The sequence below is a fragment of the Convolutriloba macropyga genome, chromosome 6 (assembly GCF_964194025.1).
Source record: "Convolutriloba macropyga chromosome 6, txConMacr16.3, whole genome shotgun sequence".
Classification (NCBI taxonomy): Eukaryota; Metazoa; Xenacoelomorpha; order Acoela; family Convolutidae; genus Convolutriloba; species Convolutriloba macropyga.
The window spans coordinates 46,085,005-46,103,316 of NC_134473.1; the positions used below are offsets into that span (position 1 = coordinate 46,085,005).

Consider the following 18,312-nt stretch of genomic DNA (forward strand, 5'->3'; position numbering starts at 1 on the left):
TCTTTTGGTTAAAAGTAAGACTTTTTTAACGCTCCTACAGCGATTTGATATTGCAAGTTATACTAGTCGGAACGATAGCATTTTTTGTTACTATTGTTACTACTTTTTGTTACTATTGGAAGAACATTCATGTATTTTGAATACGTTTCAAATATGAAATCAAATAAATATTTGTGAAAAAAAACAAGTTTCTGTATGAAAACGTATCTAAATATCATTGTTTGTAAAATTGTTTGTAAGTTATTTTATTTCTGGAAGCGCTTGCCTCCCGAGCGAAAACACTTTGTCTTCAAGGACAGTTTTGGTCGTGCGGCAAAGATTTTATCATCGGATGGAATAGGACCCGACAACAGAAAAACACTCATTGAACTCAAAAATCTGCATCCAGAGGAAAACGAAATTCTTGAGCCGTTGGAAGACTATAGCTGCGAAGCTTATCAATTCGATGAGGGACAGGTTCTTTTGCAGCTCCAGTCTTTTTCGAAATTCACAGCAGCTGGGCCGTCCAAAATGTACCCAGAGCATCTTCTCCACGCAATCAATTGTTCAATTTCTGATCAATCCAAGCGGGCAATGAATTCCCTAACCAAATTAGTGAACTTGGCCAGCAGGGGCCTGCTCCCAAGTTTTGTGGCTCCAGCTTTTTGTAGTGCTACATTAACAGCATTGAATAGAAAGAAAACCGGCATTAGACCTATTGCTGTGGGTGAAGTTATTCGGCGCCTTGTTGCCAAGTGCATTGCAAAAGAAGCAGCCATTGATGCGGTTGAGTTGTTTGGTTCAAAGCAGTTGAGAGTTGCTGTCAAGGGTGGTGCCGAGAGCATAGTGCGTGCCACAAAAATAACTTTCGAAAGAATGAAGAGTGTAAAAAGTGGTGGCATACTTCAAATTGATTTCAGAAACGCATTTAATTCAGTGAAGCGCAGTCATCTCCTCGGCTCAACAAAAGTTTTGATGTCTAGTATAATTTAATTTGCATCCTTTTTTTACTCGAAACATAGTGATTTGTTCTTCAATAGCTCAATTGTTGACAGTCAGGCAGGAGTGCAACAAGGTGATCCACTAAGTCCTCTTTGGTTTTCATTGGCCATCTGGCCTCTTATTGACGAAATCGAAAGCAAAATACCGAATCTCTTGCAACATTGCTGGTATCTCGATGACGGAATTATTGCAGGAACCGAGATCGAACTTTGTATTGCGTTAAAAATTCTCTCAAAATCAGGAGAAAAATTTGGTTTGGAACTCAGAAAGGATAGGTGCGAGCGAAAGCATGACAAAAATTGACCATTTGATCAAGAGGAACTGTGTAGATGGAATTGAAATTTTAGGAGCTGCTGTAGGATCTGACGCTTTTGTTTCCTGTTGTTTACTCAAACGCGTTAAAAAGTTAGAGAAACTTCTAGACAATTTAGCATATGTAGACGATCCTCAATGTGCTCTTGGTATTTTGCGTTTTTGCCTTGGTGCTCCCAAAATGGTCTACTATTTGCGATGCAATTCTCTTTCGGACGAATCAAATAAAATCCTTCGAAAATTTGATTCGGTTCAAAGTGCAACCTTTGAAGGTGTTCTTGGAGTTTTGTTGTCAAACACCTCTTGGGACCAAGCATGCCTTCCAATCAATAAAACCGGTGTAGGAATAAGACGATCAGCAGATCAGGTTCAGGCTGCATACGTCGGATCTGTTTTTCAATCCTCTGTTCTTGTAGAAAAATTAACAGGCCATAATCCAACTGAAGGCTTCTCATTTGTTAAAGCAGTTGAGGAATTGAGCGAAATTGCGACGACATATCCTTCTCAAAGAAAAAATCAGGAGGAACTTGATAACTCAGCCTTTGACAACTTGTTAGGAAAACAAAGTTCCATAAGAGAAAAAGCTCGCTTACCATCTCTTTCTCTACCGCAGTCTGGTGCCTGGTTATCCGCAGCCCCCATTCCAGCTCTGGAACTACACCTATATTCCAATGAGTTCCGTGTTGCTCTCAAATATCGTCTGGGTGAAAAATTGTACGAGAACGAGAGAAAATGTCCTTTTTGTAAATCTGGGACTCTAGATGTAATGGGCGACCATGCGGTGTCATGCCATGGTCGCGGTGATATGATCTCTCGTCATGATCGTATACGAAACAAAGTTATATGAGCTGGCTCGGGAGCTCTTTTGTCACCCGTCTCTGAACAGAAAAGTTTACTACCCGACAATAACTCCAGACAGGGCGATATCTTCTTACCTGTATGGAATAATGGTCTACCAGCAGCTTTAGACGTTACCGTCACTTCTCCCTTGCAGTCAAGCCTCATTATAAATGCGTCGGAGAAGAGTGGTTTTGCTCTGTCAGCTGCTGAGGACAGGAAGTACGAACAGTACGCCCAGAATTGTAGTGAAGTCGGAATTCAATTCATTCCTTTGGCTTTCGAAACGTTTGGAGGATTTTCAGAGACAGTTCGTAAGACCCTCAAACGAATCGCTACTCTGGCTGATAACAGAAATTTGCAGCCAGCGGGGTTGTCGGTAGCCTTCAGTAGGTTATCTCAATCATCTCTGTTACAGCAATTCGGGGGTCATGCTCCTTGCAAGGGATGCGAGATTATAGACACATATGAAACGGGAGCAAACCTTTGAATCCTTGTTGCAGAAGTTAAGAGGCGAGTCGGCATTGAATAGTGTGTCATCCATGAGCGGGGACAATCTATAGTGATAAATTTTGGACTCACCCAATGAGCGGGGAGCCGAAATTTAATTAATTATCATACTAGTTGTACCTCAGTGGCGGATGAAATGTGATTGTCCAGAACAGGAAGTTTTACTTCAAACAATTTTCCAAAAAGGAAACTATTTTGATTGCATGATTGATTGCATGGGTTGAACTGATAACAATGATCGTTGATCGTTTATGAACCAAGATTTTCTAATTTCGTGAATTAATTATACCTATTAAAAAAATTTTATTTTGTTCTAGTTTAATTCCTAGTCACAATCTCTAAATTTTGCTGCAAAAAATTTTCTTTTTCAGAACCTCGCCTATTTCACAAATTGTTCAATTCATTGATACTCAGGTTTAGGTCCAGACCCAAATTGAGCTATGATCAGACTATGCAGACTGAAATGACCTCTGATCAGACTTTCCAGACCGAAGTTACCTCTGATCAGACCATCCAGACCAAAATGATCTCTGATCAGACTTCCCAGACCAAAATGTCCTCTGATCAGACCGAACCCAGACCACTGTCCAGACTACAGTGCGCTTATGATCAGACCAAAATTCAGACCATTGTCCAGACTATAAACAGACTAAGATCAGACCATCTTCAGACCATGGTCCAGACTCAGTTTCAGACCATTGCCCAGACCTTAATCAGACTATGATCAGACTCAAGTAAGCTCAAAATAGTCTGATCAGAGAAAGATTTTAATTATGAACAAATCCCTTAATTTTACTATAATATATTCATTTCATAAAAACTGGTGTTTGCAGTATTAAAATCATCGAAGGGAAAGCCAAAGCTGAAAATATTGCTAATGAAAACGAAATCTAACTGTTGAGAAAAAAATTATTTACCATACCCCTTTGTTCATATTTCTGGCTCAATGGATGAACTTAGACAGCTTTCCACAAGAAACGTCGTGGTCTTCAGTTAATCAAAATTTCCTCTTGAGGGGACCGGCATTTGCTATCAGCTGGACTCCTTATTTCTGATCAGAGTCATCGGACTTTAGATGAGTCTCTGATCGGAACGCTGCTTTAGTGTTGCCTCTTGGCAGAGCCAACATCCTTCAATAAAAAAAAACAAAAAAATTGAAAAAATAATGCACTCGAAATCAGACCTTCCAGACCGAACTGACCTCTGATCAGACCGAACCCAGACCATGGTCCAGACTATAAAGACTATGATCAGACCGTCCAGACCTATTTGACCTCTGATCAGACCGAACCCAGACCATGGTCCAGACTATAAAGACTGTGGTCAGACCTTCCAGACCGAATTGACCTCTGATCAGATCGAACCCAGACCATGGTCCAGACTATAAAGACTATGATCAGACCGTCCAGACCTATTTGACCTCTGATCAGACCGAAATCAGACCATGGTCCAGACTATTGTGCGCTCGAACCGCTTTCCAGACCCTGTAATTTCGGTCTGGGAACACAGGGGTGTGCGCTCGATTGGGTCTGATCATAGCTCAATTTGGGTCTGGACCAAAACATGGGTAATGAAACGAGGAAAAAGTAAATTTTGGTGACCTTGTTGAACTTCGTCAATAAGGGAGTAAAACGACGATAAAAATACCATACCTGGTGGTAATCCAGCATCAACTGAACAACAAGTTTCTGAACAAAATATTACAGTGCTTGACTCCTTTTAATATTAATTCATCGGGTTTGGACCACTTCTTTGAAAATTCAACATTGTTTGCAAATCTATTCTAAACTGCTGCAGAATCTGTAATTTTTTTTGTAACTGATACGTTTACTCTATTGTCCAATATAAAATAAATAAAATAAAAAAACAAACGTTTTCTTTGCTTCCCAACCATCTCCAATGTATCCATAAATGCTACAATTTTAAACATTTTTGAGCTAAATTCACAAATCTTTAATTTTGTCCATCGAGAATTGTCCGTAAGCTCCAAAAATTTGCACTATTTTTTTGCAGAAAAGATTTCCGTTTACCAGGTGCACCAAAAATTCATTAACTTTTTGTTGCACATAGTTTTAAACTGAATACAAAAAAAATATTTCAAAAAAAGTTTTATGGCCAAATAAGCAGAAAATTTTTGTTGTACTTAATGTCAATTGACTCTCACATATACTAAAACCATCTGAAAAAAAACTTTAGCATGGGTTTCAATGCACATCCTAACGTCAGGCAATCTGTATGTGTTTGACTTGTCTGGTGATGGGAGGTCTTGTGGCCAATCAGATGACATCTCTCAATTAGGAGGAGTGATCTACTTCCACTACACAGCCACTCTTCTCTACTGTGCAATACCAGCCTCACTCCTCTTCATATTCAACATTGTCATCCTTGTCCAGATGAGGTGAGTAAGAGAGTTGCAAAAAGGGTAATATTATACATATTATACTGGCAAATAGCCAAGTTCGAATAGCAACTTTTTTAAGACACTTTATAGCTTTCATCAACATTTTGTTAGAATTGTTAAGATTACATTTTCACGAACTCTTTTCTGTCAAACTTTTTTGTAATTTTCAAATTTAAGCCGGCAAGAGCTAATAGTTGACGTGACTTCTCTCAAAACCAAATTGAACCTCATATTCCTCGCAAATGAAAGTTTTGGGGACATTTTTTCCTCACAGAGAATCAGAGATTGAAATCTCGGCCAAGCAATTTTAATTGTTCCGACCCTCTTGAGGGGGGAGGAACTATATACTCAAATGGGTTTTTTTTTTTGTTCCGTGAATTTTCGCCGATCGATATATTCATCGTAGAGAGTTGAGATTGGTATCATTAGAAAGCTCGTCCAGCGTAGAATATGGAATTAAAAAGATTTTTTAAATTTTCGTTTTCTACAGGGAGTTATCGAGGTTTAAACTTATGAGAAAAGTAGAGTGAATTCACGTTGTTCTTATTCACTTTTTCCGGAATTTTCGCCTAAATTTTCGTCAATTTTGCTAAAATTTAATAAAATTTTTGAGAATAGTGTCGTTGACTATATTTTTAAAGACAAACCAGCATTGTTGATTGTTTTGATTTAATTTTTTGGAAAAAAATTCTGGATAAATATTACAAAATTCAGCCTTTTTCATCAAAAAACGGCACGAAATAAGCTACTTTAGTCTACTTTGATTAAAATTACCTGCAGTACAGCCCCAAACAATACTCATACAATCTTTGTAGACTCAGAAGGGGGCTATTCCTACTTCGGCGTCCGTTGAGGGTGCTCTGTAATTAAAACTTCGCCGTTTTTTGCTAACTTTACTCGTTGGTTTTCAGAAATGCAGAATTTATTTTTGAGTTTTCAACGAACAAATTATCTATATCTACAACATTCGAAAAATCAATTGTTCCTAACGGACAATAAGCATTAGTAGGGCTAGTTTTGGGCAAATCTTGGACTGTTACAATCCAAAAAGAAGTCGGATTGCAATCAGTCGGTCTTTTTTTTTTAAAAAATAAAATTTTTAAATAAAAAGTAACAGAACATATCAAATCAAATCGCAGGAGTGGTAGGTCTATTTGGCTTTCTAAGGAGCTCCAAGCTAATGCATTTAAATTTTTTCTTGAAAATTTATGGTCATTTCGACCTTTAAAAATAATTAATTATTAAATAAATAATGCGTGATTTTCAAATAAATAACTATTCCTCTATTTTTTTTCTTAATTTGTTCAACTTCTAGCTTAGTGTCAGCAAAGAAAGAATACTTCTTCAATCTACTGATTTGAAGTTTAGTCTCGTTTGTGGTTCTAAGCCTGAAGTTATTCTTTTCTGGCTTTGATACTACTAGATTTCAATTTTTTTGTTTTAAGATATTGGCCAGTTTTTCATGTTTTTTAGTTTTGTCACCTTATCACATTATTGACAGTTCTCATATCACATTATAAGCGTTCGAAATAAATCATAATAGAACTTATTAAAATCCTGAACAACATAGATTACCGTTTTGACAGCACCGACACCTCTTTCTTGAAGAAATTAATTGAAATTTTGTCTTTAACTGTCATTTTTACTTTGTCGTTTGGGTCCTATGAAATTTTCTGCAAACGGATAGTTTTCATCGGTTTTTCATGGACAATGAGCAGATCTTCTGATGTTAGTACGTAGCTGATGGCTTCCATGACTTTGAAAAAAATTGTTTAACAAAACTAAAAAAAACTTTACTGGCTTCGATACCGGTTTTTCACAAAAAAAAGTAAATTAATTTGGTTTATGTCATACTTGACCTTGTTTTTGTACACGCAAGAAAAAACCTGGATATTTGCAGGTCTCATGGCTTCCTGTGGATGATTAAGTGACCCTATTTAAATAGTTCTTTCTGTAATTAATTTCTTTCTTGACTTTGGATGTAATTTTGCTTCGAAAAAAAAAATCAAAACTATTACATACTTTTACGTTTCGCTTTTTTGCCAACTTTTTACCTAGTCTTACTAATGAATGGCCATATACTACTTTGTCGCTGTTTGAAAAAGGCGCAATCGAAAAGTTTTTGTGGGCAAAATATGGCTTGACGGTTTGGACAGCGTTTTCTGTTAAGTTTCTATTGAATTTTTGTTTGTTGTTCTTTTTAGCCGCTGAAAAAAAAGAAAGAGGAGAGTTCCTAATGCCCTTCTGTAGTGGAATTGGTAATCGTAAACCTTTGGGATATTTTGTTTGGTTTCTAATGTTTTTTATTAATTTGAATTTAATTGTTTAAAAAAAGCGTATTTTTTAGCTTTTTTGTTTTTGTTCTTTTTTGTCCAATTGTTACCAAAACTTTTTATGGACTGATCCCATATATTTTCTGGTGATTTATAAGTTATTTTGTTTAGTTTTAGTTTTATCTGATGGTATGTTAAATTTGTTGTTAAATTTCTTTTTTTCAAAACGGACATAAATTTTTTGGTGTAATTAATGTTTGTTGTTCTTGTTGTTTGATTTTGCTGTTCAACTTGACTCGCTTTCTTAATATTGGCATATCACAGCAATCAATTGCATCAATTTTTGCTCCTCTGAGTTATTTGCTTTGGAGGCTATCTTATCGTTCATACACAATTTTTTTTTGCAAAATACTTGTGCTTTTTTGAGTTTTTTGGGATTCCCAAAAAAATAATTTTTGTGTTTTTCTATCTGTTCCTCATTTGGTAGACAATTATGCCAAAATTGTGGATGGGCGGGGTCGGAACCTTATGTGCCATCGCACATTACCGAGCCGCCTTGTTTAATATATGCTCGTCAAGAATGTGCAAATAATGTAACCATAGAACTATTGTACTGACAAGTTATTCATCATGGTAGACCATTCTGCTTTCTTATTTCTGCACTTTTTAATTGCATGTAAAACTTAATTTGAGTATCAACTCGGTTATCATAAATAGGTCAATTGATAGTTTTTTTAATCACACCAACAGTTCAATTCAAACGGACTTCAATTTTTTGAAGAAATTGTTGTTTTTACGGAAAAACCACACTGTAGGGTCTTCAAGTTAGAGAATCGTGTAACCAAAATGTGTCCTTACTTTTCACGATTAATGTCTATTTTCAATCGTGGATATTAGTTCCGCGGAAATAAGTTGCCTGGAAAGCGCTTTCATTTTGTCACGAGTATTCATGGATAGGTATCCACCATTTTGGGCTTGTAATTACACTAACAACTTGTTGCCAAATTCTATTAGTAATTATTCCAGACTAAATTTAAAGACTGGATTGTTTTTGTGAACAGTGCTATGGGTAATTGTGAAACCGCTAATTGTCATCCTCATCTATTAATAGTATCCAACGGGAAATTTATCACCAATTAGTCTTTCCTTCATTTCTGTAATTAGATACTGTACCGTGGAAATGAGTTCCTTGTGCTGTGGAAACTGCTGACTTATGGCGTGGAATTGAGTGACGAAATAATGTCCCAGGTTTTCACGATATCGCTTTGTGAAAAATGAGGGGGGGTGGCACTTTGCATTTGAAGGCAATGGGGGAGGGCATTTTGAAGGAAAATAACCAATTTTGAAGGAAATTTGAACTAAATTATCTCCAGTGTCAGTATATTCCTCTCTCGCTTACAACACTAATCTTAAAAGATGGGTCGTGAAAAACCCGGACCGAAAGCTAGAATGTATACTCAATTTGTCACAAATTGGCCACGTAATGTCAAGCACTGTTTTTGAATTTTGATTGGCTCTCCAAGAACGCTAAATAGAAACAAAGCTTGAGCGGTTTCAAATGGACCAATGCAAACCCTCAAGAATTCCAGCTGATTTGAATTTGAAACTTTAGACAGCACAGAACGGAGACGAGGAAGTGGATCAGAGGATCTACAGAAACTTGGTTGGATCACTTCTGTATCTGGCCAAACAGACGAGGCCGGACATCAAGTCCACAGTCAACATTATGTCCAGACACAAGAACGCACCTACCAATCAACACTGGCTATGCGGAAAACAACTTCTATGATATCTTCAAAGTTCAAAAGGTTTATAACTTACTTACACAAAAGAAGCAAGTTATGATATAGTGGGGGAAAGTGATGCAGACTGGTCTGGTGATGTGAACGACAAAAAATCAACGACAGGCTATTACTTCAAGCTCAACGGACGTGGCGCAGCACTCAGCTGGGCTGTCAAGAAGCAGGCCACAGTTGCTCTTTCTTCGTCAGAAGCAGAAAATCAGGGCATGACAGCAGCAGTTCAAAAAGCATTGTATCTGAAACAACTTCTGGAGGATTTCGGCATCTATCAAAAACATACAATAGCAATTGGAAAGGACAACCAGAGTTGTATCAAATTGTGACAAAACCCAGTCATGCACAAGAGGAGCAAACACATTGAGACAAAAAGTTTACTTCATTCGGGAAAAGACGGAAGATGAGACTATTTCAATTCATTGCGTTCCAAAAGACAAAATGGCATCGGACATCTTTGAGAAGTCTTTGCTCGTATTGAAGGTGGAAACATTCAGAACTGTTTTGATGACAAAAGACTCAATCAACTCAAGCCTGAGTGGGGTTGTTAGAATATCGACCAGACTATAGTCATGAGCTAAGTGAGACTTAATAGAAAGAAATTTTAATTTTCCAGATTACCAAGACAGGAACAAATTGATTTTGATCACAAAATTTATGTTTATGAATCGTCAAGTAATGGCGCTTAGAACCAATATTCGGTTCAAATTGGTGAATGTAGAAGACGAATATTAGAATGAGAATATGTGTGGTGCCATCTGGCACCGACTCTAGATTCAATAACCCTCATGCTGATGAGACATGACTGTGTGGGAGATGACGGCATCGGAGATGAAGCAAAGGCTTAGAAGCGTTTGCATGGGAGGTTTCAGAATGCAGACACGCCGACGGTGACTTTGGTGGCACAACTTGCTCGACTGCAGCTTGAGGGCTCTGAGGTTTTGGATACCTTGTACATCAGAGGACAGGAATTGCTCACAAGGCTACAATAAGCACGGGAAGCAGTCTCAGAGACCCCTTTCAATGCCTTGGTCCTCAATGGTCCTCAATCAAGTATGAGAGTTTCGTTTCAACCCGGCAACGAACTTCACAGAGTTGAAGAAAAAGGCTGCAGAATTTCCATGAGAGCACAGCACATAGGCACAGGGAACAAAGTGGTTCAGTGGCACTGGCAGTGAAGCGCGATTTCAAGAACGAACCAAAAAACTGCAGGAGGAAGGAGACAGCACGCAAGTATGGTGAGAAAAGTCACCTAGACAGTGAATGCAAGAGACAAAGAAATGGAGGAAGACATGAGTCAGTGGCGATGGGCCTAACATTGGCTGCACCAGACGCGGAACACTGGGCAGCTCTTACCCACTGGAAAACAGCAGGCGTGCTAGTGGACACTGGTTGCACAGATCACATAGTGACGAACACTAACGCGTTCCTGGACTTTGTGCCCATTCAATCAGTGGTCAGAAAACCCAACGGAGAGGCTTCCAGAGTGGTTGGCAGAGGCTGTGTGACGATCAGCATACACTCAAATAAAGAGGAATTCCAATTCAAATTCAATAATAATTTTTGTGTGCCTGACTATTCTTCAAACCTCTTATCAGTCTCAAGATGCACTGAATGGGGACAAAGATTCAATTTCTTGAAAAGAAAATATCTGCATGAAACTCCCGAAGGGACCTCAAGAACCCAGAACACAAGAAAATAATTAGTTTTACTTACCGTGAAGCGTTCTAGAGTTCAAGATGAGTTCCAAAATCGTGAAACTTGACAGTGCAAGGAAGTGGCACCGACAATTTGGTCGTTTTGGATGTCGTCAGGTGGATGTGTTCAGGAATGCACAAGAAACAGTAGGTGAACTCGATGATGTACGCAATGTGTGCGCATTAGCCAAGACCACAACAATTCCAGTACAAAGAGTGGCAAAGACCCAAGTAGAGAAGAAGCTGGAAAGGGTGTTCACAGACGTGATGAGATTTTTCAGTGTAGAGTTGCTGTAAATGTTCCGGTTTTGCATTGTGTTTGTAGACCATTATACGAAGTTTGTGCTTGTGGACTTGCATAAGGCAAAGAAAGAAGTACTGGCCAGCCTGAAGAAGTTTGTTCTGTGGGGACGCCCAAGAATTAGACTAGACATTTCGAAAGAGTTTATCTCAGAGCAATTCAAGATGTACTGTTTAGATACAGGCATTCTACAGGAGAAGACCATACCGTAGACGCCACAACAGAATTGGTTTGCTGAGAGGCACAACACAGCACTGCTGGAGATGGCAAGATGCCAGCTCATTGCCTCGGGTCTTCCCAAGATGATGTGGGGAGCAGCAATTTTCCACGCAACAATGATCAAGAACTTGACTGTGAGACGAGAAAAAGAAAAATGCCCCGCAGAGTTGATGCGATGTATAAGTATTATAAACCTAAGCTTTCATTTAGTAAATTATCAAATTATCTATTTGTGGTCGCACAGTCTTCATGAGGAAGAGGGACAGAGACGTCAGCAAACTTGAACCCAAGGCACTGGAAGGAAAGTTTGTGGGTTACACTGATGGAGACAATGGCTACCTGGCGTATGTACCCAATACACACAGGGTGTTGGCAGTTCGAGATGTGATCATCAAGGAGTCCGCAGTGGGCTCAATCCCTGACAACATAGAGACGCCCTACCTAATAGGTGAGGGGTCAACGCAACTGGGGATCTGGTAACCAGATGACTGCCAACAAGACGGTGGCAACAAAAATAAACAGGGCGTATCTACTGCAGTAAAGGAGGAGTGGAATGACGCACAGAGCGTGAACACTAAAGAAACGACACAGAGACAAGATACCTCGGATGTTGAGTAAGGAGCACTAGATGATGAATCTGCTGCAACAAAAGGGAATCTCAGACACTCGGAGTCACTGGAAGACAGTGACAGAGATGACTTCTCTCAGTCAGAGACAGTGGGCGTCTTTGAAGAGGCACTGGAGCAGGCGGACTGGGCAGAGCCCAGACGAGGGACACGAGTAAGGAATATTCCGCAATTTTTTTTGGAGAAGTCAGGACCCATCTTGCTGTGAATGAGGATGTTTATTTGGAACCCAAAACAGTCTAAGAAGCCAAGCAAGGTGACGATTGGGACCAGTGACACCGGGCAATGAAGGACTAGGTCAAGGCACTCCAAGACAACGAGACTTGGAACCTAGTGAGACCAACCACAGACATGGACGTCATACCGGACAGATGGGTCTACAAATTGAAATAGGGACCCAATGGTCAAGTCGACTAATACAAAGCACGCTATGTGGCAAAAGTTTTCAAACAAATGGAAGGACTGGACTTCTTTGTGATTTTCGCACCCAGCTGTGAGCCAGAGACGTTCAGGATTCTACTTCAACTATCAGCAAAGCAAGGCCATGTGATGCACCAGTTTGATGTCAAGACGGCTTTCCTGCACTCACCAATAGAGGGAGAAGTGTATCTGGAACAGCCACTGTTCCAAAAGTTTGTAAAACTAGGATCAGATGGAGAGAAGTTAGTATGTTGACTGAATAAATCAATTTATGGTTTGAAAGAGGCAACTAACAACTGGTATAGGGAACTGGCAAATTTTCTACTGAGACAGGGGTTCTCCAGAAGCAGGAATGATCATTGCTTGTCCGAGGGAGCGGAGACAAAAGGTTACACCTTCATCTTGGTCTAGGTTGATGACATCATATTAGCAACAGGAAGCATGACAGTGATCACCGATGTGAAAAAGGCACTCAAGGCAACATTTCACATGGAACGCAAGGGGATTTTACACTGGTTTCTGGGACTAAGAATCAGACGAGAAGAGGGCAAAGGATCACTTCTGTATCTGGCTAAACAGACGAGGCCAGTCATCAAGTCCACAGCACAGTCAACATTATGCCCAGATACATGAATGCACCTAGCAATCAACACTGGCTATGCGGAAAATAACTTCTGTGATAGCTTCAAAGTTCAAAAGGTTTAAAACTTACTTACACAAAAGAAATAAGTTATGATTTAGTGGGGGAAAGTGATGCAGACTGGTCTGGTGATGTGAACGACAAAAAATCAACGACAGGCTATTACTTCAAGCTCAACGGAGGTGGCGCAGCACTAAGCTGGGCTGTCAAGAAGCAGGCCACATTTTTTTTTCTTTGTCAGAAGCAGAACATCAGGGCATGGCAGCAGCAGTTCAAGAAACATTGTATCTGAAACAACTTCTGGAGGAGTTCGGCTTTCATCAAAAACATCCAATAGCAATTGGAAAAGACAACCAGAGTTGTATCAAATTGCGCCAAAGCCCAGTCATGCGCAAGAGGAGCAAACACATTGAGACAAAATTTCACTTCATTCGGGACATGACGGAAGAAGAGACTATTTCAATTCATTGCGTTCTTACAGACAAAATGGCATTGGAAATCTCAAAGAAATTTTACCCGAATCGAAGGTGAAAACCTTCAGAACTGTTTTGATGAGAACAGACTCTACGCAATCAGCTCAAGTCGGTGTGGGTGTGTTAGATTATAGTCATGAACGTAGTGAGAATTAATAGAAAGAAAGTCTAATTTTCCAGATTACCAAGACAGGAGAAAACTGATTTTGATCAGAAAATTTATATAAATGAATCGTCAAGAAATGTTGCTTAGAATCAATATTCGGTTCAAATCATTGAAACTAGATAGCTTATATTAGAACGAGGTTATTTGATGTAAAATCTTCCCAGCATCTTGAGAGCAGTCATTGGTCACTGATTTCAAAAAGTCAATTAAAACCAAAACACTTTTTAACAATTGGCTAAAAAATACGTTAAATATCTCCAATAATTTTCATTTGTTTCACGTCTTAAGTAAGTCTTTGTCACACAGCCTTATCTTTATTCGGAGTCAGGAATTAAGAGTTTTCTAATGACGAGGAAAAATCATTGCGCTCGCTTAAATTTCTATCGCAAGTGTTAACCTTCTCCCAAATAATCAGAAAAAACTTGAGAACACCAACAGAGTTAGCATTAAGATAAAAGTGCATTTTTTGATTAATCAGAAATAATGCAAATCAAAAACAAAAAGGGTAGAAGTACAGACTCTTAAAAATTATCAAGAGGTTGAGACAAAAATGACAGAGCAAATCAGTCACAAATCACATGGAGGAAAGTTTGTAATATCCAAAGTCTGGTGGCACTGATGATTGCCTGAAAGTGCGCTCTATTTTTCGCTGGCACTGCGTTCTTTAGTGGGTTTTCCGAGTTAGTACCAAAAAGACACTAATTTAGACGCTATTTCAGTTGATAGTCATTGTCTAGTACAGAATTTTTGTTGCCCTTTGATCGGCTTGCGAAATGAGTATCAATCACAGTAATGCTAGTATCTGCAGCAGTGCTGTTTTCCAGGTGCAAGGTTGTTGGAACTGTGAATGTGTCTCTCGATCACTTTGATTTTATTTGTTCACCTCGCTTTTTCTGTTAACCAACTAGAGGTGGCCAAAGATATGGCGAAAAAAAATGGTCAATCCCCTGACTCAAAAACTGACATGAAAAATAAGGAAAATGCAAGGCTCTCAATAAATAAAGGAAAAACAGGGTACATAGATCTTTGAAAAATCCGGAGTATTGGTGGTATGAAGAAATATATTTTAATAGTAAAGAGCACGTTTGAAACGAGATGTGAACTAAATAAATATAAAGATCTTGTGTCATTTTAACGCAATTCGTAGATTCACAAAATTTTAGTCTAAGACAAATTTAATATGTTAGAATATCGCTCAAACTATAGTCTTGAACTTAGTGAGAATTAATAGAAAGAAAGTTTGACTTACCAGATTACCAAGACAGGAGCTAAGTGATTTGGATCACAAAGTTTATATAAATGAATCGTCAAGTAATGGTGCTTAGAACCAATATTCGGTTCAAACTGGTGAATCTAGAAAACGAATATTAGAATGAGATTATTTGATGTAAAATTTTCTTAGCATGTATTGAATGATTATGATACCACCGGAAATGTGAACGAATTCTTAGAAAAGTCTAAATGCATACCATACCATCTATGGTACCTAGTATTGATAGTATGGTACATAGTAGTGATTTCTGGGAAATTTGCAGAAGCAAACTATATTGGGTAACCCTGGCGACCCCCACTGTAAATCGTGGAGCTAATATTAGTTTTGTATCTTGACTTTCTCGCACTGATTATGGGTATACAGCTGATTTTTCAGCCTTTTTTCATCCCCAAAATCAAATCACAATCTTGATCTACTAATCAGATCTCTCCTGTAAATCTCTAAATTCTACTGTAAAGTATCTTTTTTGTTAATCTCTCATTTTGAGAAATTATTTTTCTACTTAGTTAAAAACACCTTTTATTCCGCCTGCGAAAACCCATAACCAAACATAATACATATTAGGTCAGTTATTTTGATTTTTTCAGTTTTAATTTAAACTGACGATAAGTGAGTAAATCGTAAAATTTCGTTTTATGAAAAATTTCATTTTAATTGAAAAAAGTCTTTCTTTTTGATAAATGTTAAATATTCTTAGCTCTCTTAGCTCTTATGGTTCTGTTTTAGAAGAAAATATTTGCGTGAGGTCAATTTAATAACCATTTTTATGGATTTGTAAAGAGTTATGCTAAAATACTGAGTAAAAAATGTCTATTTGCTACGATCACTTGCATTCAAAGAATCGCTTCTCATGGTTTCTGGAGTTAGGCGCTAACGATAGCCTTGTATTAAACGAACTAGTGAAGAATCTTGCTCACAATACCAAATAATTAATCTCTTTTTGTAGAAATATCTCTAAGTTTCTGACCAAAGTTTCGTTATCGACGAGTTTTATAAAAATGATTGTTTCAGGAAAAATGCGAGCAACTTCAAAAAAGAGGGGCGCGAATCGGCTATCACTAAAATACTGTTAATTGTTTCATTCGCCTACATGATCTTTACAGCAGTCAACATCATCCCGGTCTATATAAGTCTATTCTACTTGGAACCAAAATTAGACGATAACGGAGAATGGATGACTCAACTGTACTCCAGTTTGTTCCAATTGGCCGAATTGCCTGCGACAATGAATGTTTCGTTCAATTTCGTATTCTACATTCTGGGCAGCAAAATATTCAGAAAGGAATTTGTTTCGATGCTTCGCAAAAACTGCTTTTGCTTGAAATCAGATGATGTAACGAACAATTCTGCTGCCGTTTCGAGCAGAAACAAGTAACATTCCAGACGTAAGACTGTGTGAACAAGTGAAAAGTTACGGTTTTTGAAATCATTCTCTTCTCTCCCTGAAATTATTTTGGATCATTTAATCTCTTTTACGCCGTATATGTAAAAATTGCGAAAACGAAGAAAAATAGATCAATTGTAGCAAAAAGTAAAAAGCTCGAGCCTATATAGAATTAAAATATCCTAAGCTACATAGTATACGTTTGACAAGTTAGACACGAAATATTTGAGATGTTATATTGTGGGCGAAATATTTAGAAAAAAAAATATTTATTATCATATTGACACAAAATTTTTTAAAAAAGAGCAAAATTTAGTGGAGAAAATGGTGACGAGTTTTCAAGCAGATTTGTATTAATGTAGAAAACAATACGCTGGAGTCTCATAGGTGAAAACTAGTGTTATTCTTGGTGAATTATACCATGATACGATACGCCATGATATGAAATGGAACTTGATATGAAGCAATGAATCTATCACAGCCGAGCATGGGGCTAGTTTACCAAAAAAATCACCCAATTTTCTTTTCGGCTTTAGCTGTTTTAATGTTGATGTTCACATCCTATTTCGAAATATGGTAAAATGTGGTTAACATTATAAAGAGTTTTCAACCAATCAGAATAGAGAATGTTGATTTCAATGCTGATTACTTTCATTACTTTTTTCAATGCTGATTGGCTAGCTGTGCAAAATCTACTTTTATATACACATCTGCTTGTTTCCTTAGCCAGAGATAGTAACAGTATTGCTATTTTAGTATACCTGCTTCTAATCAAATCAAGCGATAAAACAAGCAAGCCCAAAAGTTGCTTCATTCATAACCGTGGTAGATGATAAGAAAGCATTAGTCAATGAGATTCGAGCATGTTTAAATACATAAAAAATGTTCTCAAACAGTTTTCTTAGTGTCTAATAGTTTCTGAAGGATCAGTTATCATAATCTTTGGATAAGATAATATTATACTAAATGGTTTGCGCTCTTTTCAGGATTGGCATTTTTTAGATTTCAAAAATTTATCAGTGACAACTTTGACACATTTTTGAAATAGACGAACCCCTATCATTTTAGATTTTCAGAATTTTTAGGAACCGTAAATTTCCTTCTTGCCTTTTACCGACACAACAAGAGCTTGGAATTGTTGACGTTGCATAAGATTATAAATTGAAGTTCCCATTTTCTGGTTCTCGTCTATAAAATTTTACTGCAGTAAAAATTTTAAAAAAGTTCAATTTTTGGTCTGGATATTATGTTTGCAAGATAAACGTGGGGTCTCACATAGGACAGGTACCAACAGAAGGTTGTTTAAAAGATCCCTTCACCCATATCCCTGCATGCTATATACGTATGAAATATATGCGATTCACCCTAAAATTTCAAATATAAAGTTCATCTTGTGTTTTGTTTTATTCCGTGTGTTTTGAATAACGATTGCGCGTTCACTAGCACTGAGTTGATTCAAATAATGCAAGGTTCTTCCAAAATACAAATCCTAGCGTAAATAATAATCAGTTTTCTAATGCTCAGCAAAGTGTGTTGCTTTTTGGACAGATTTTACATCTGTAATCGAAAAGGTAGAAAAAAATTCTGCCGGTGATTCTGGAAAAACTCAAGAAGCCGTATTGCGAGTTTCTTGCAGACTTTTAAGGAACAGTCGTTCTAAGAGACAGAAGGTAAACTCTAGGATTAATCTTGTTCTGCGAGTTTCATGCAAGATTGCAAATGCGTTCATATTACTTTAAAAATAAAGAAAATATAGCTGGACAAAAAGGAAAACATTTTCTTTTTGTTCCGATCCCTCTTGAGGGGGGAGGAACTATAAAACTCAACTGGTTCTTTTTCTGTTCAGACAATTTTGGCCTATCAATAAATTAATCGTAGGGAGTTGTGAGCGCTATCATTAAAAAGCCCGTCCAGCGTAGAATGTAGAATTTGAAAAAAATTTCAAATTTGTTTTCTAGAGCGAGTTATCGTGGTTTCAATTTTTGTGAATATTAGACCGATCT

General features: G+C 37.8%; 1 protein-coding gene across 1 annotated transcript in view; it reads left to right on the forward strand.

The window, feature by feature from the left end:
* LOC142341705 (putative G-protein coupled receptor 139) overlaps window positions 1-17,016 on the forward strand; it is a 31,563-nt gene extending 14,547 nt beyond the window's left edge. Inside the window, exons 4-5 of the mRNA XM_075392861.1 lie at window positions 4,837-5,038; window positions 15,937-17,016. Of these exons, the coding sequence (XP_075248976.1) occupies window positions 4,837-5,038; window positions 15,937-16,300 (566 nt within the window). The 3' untranslated portion in view covers window positions 16,301-17,016. The remainder of the gene's footprint in view (window positions 1-4,836; window positions 5,039-15,936) is intronic.
* The last annotated feature ends 1,296 nt before the right edge of the window (window positions 17,017-18,312 follow it).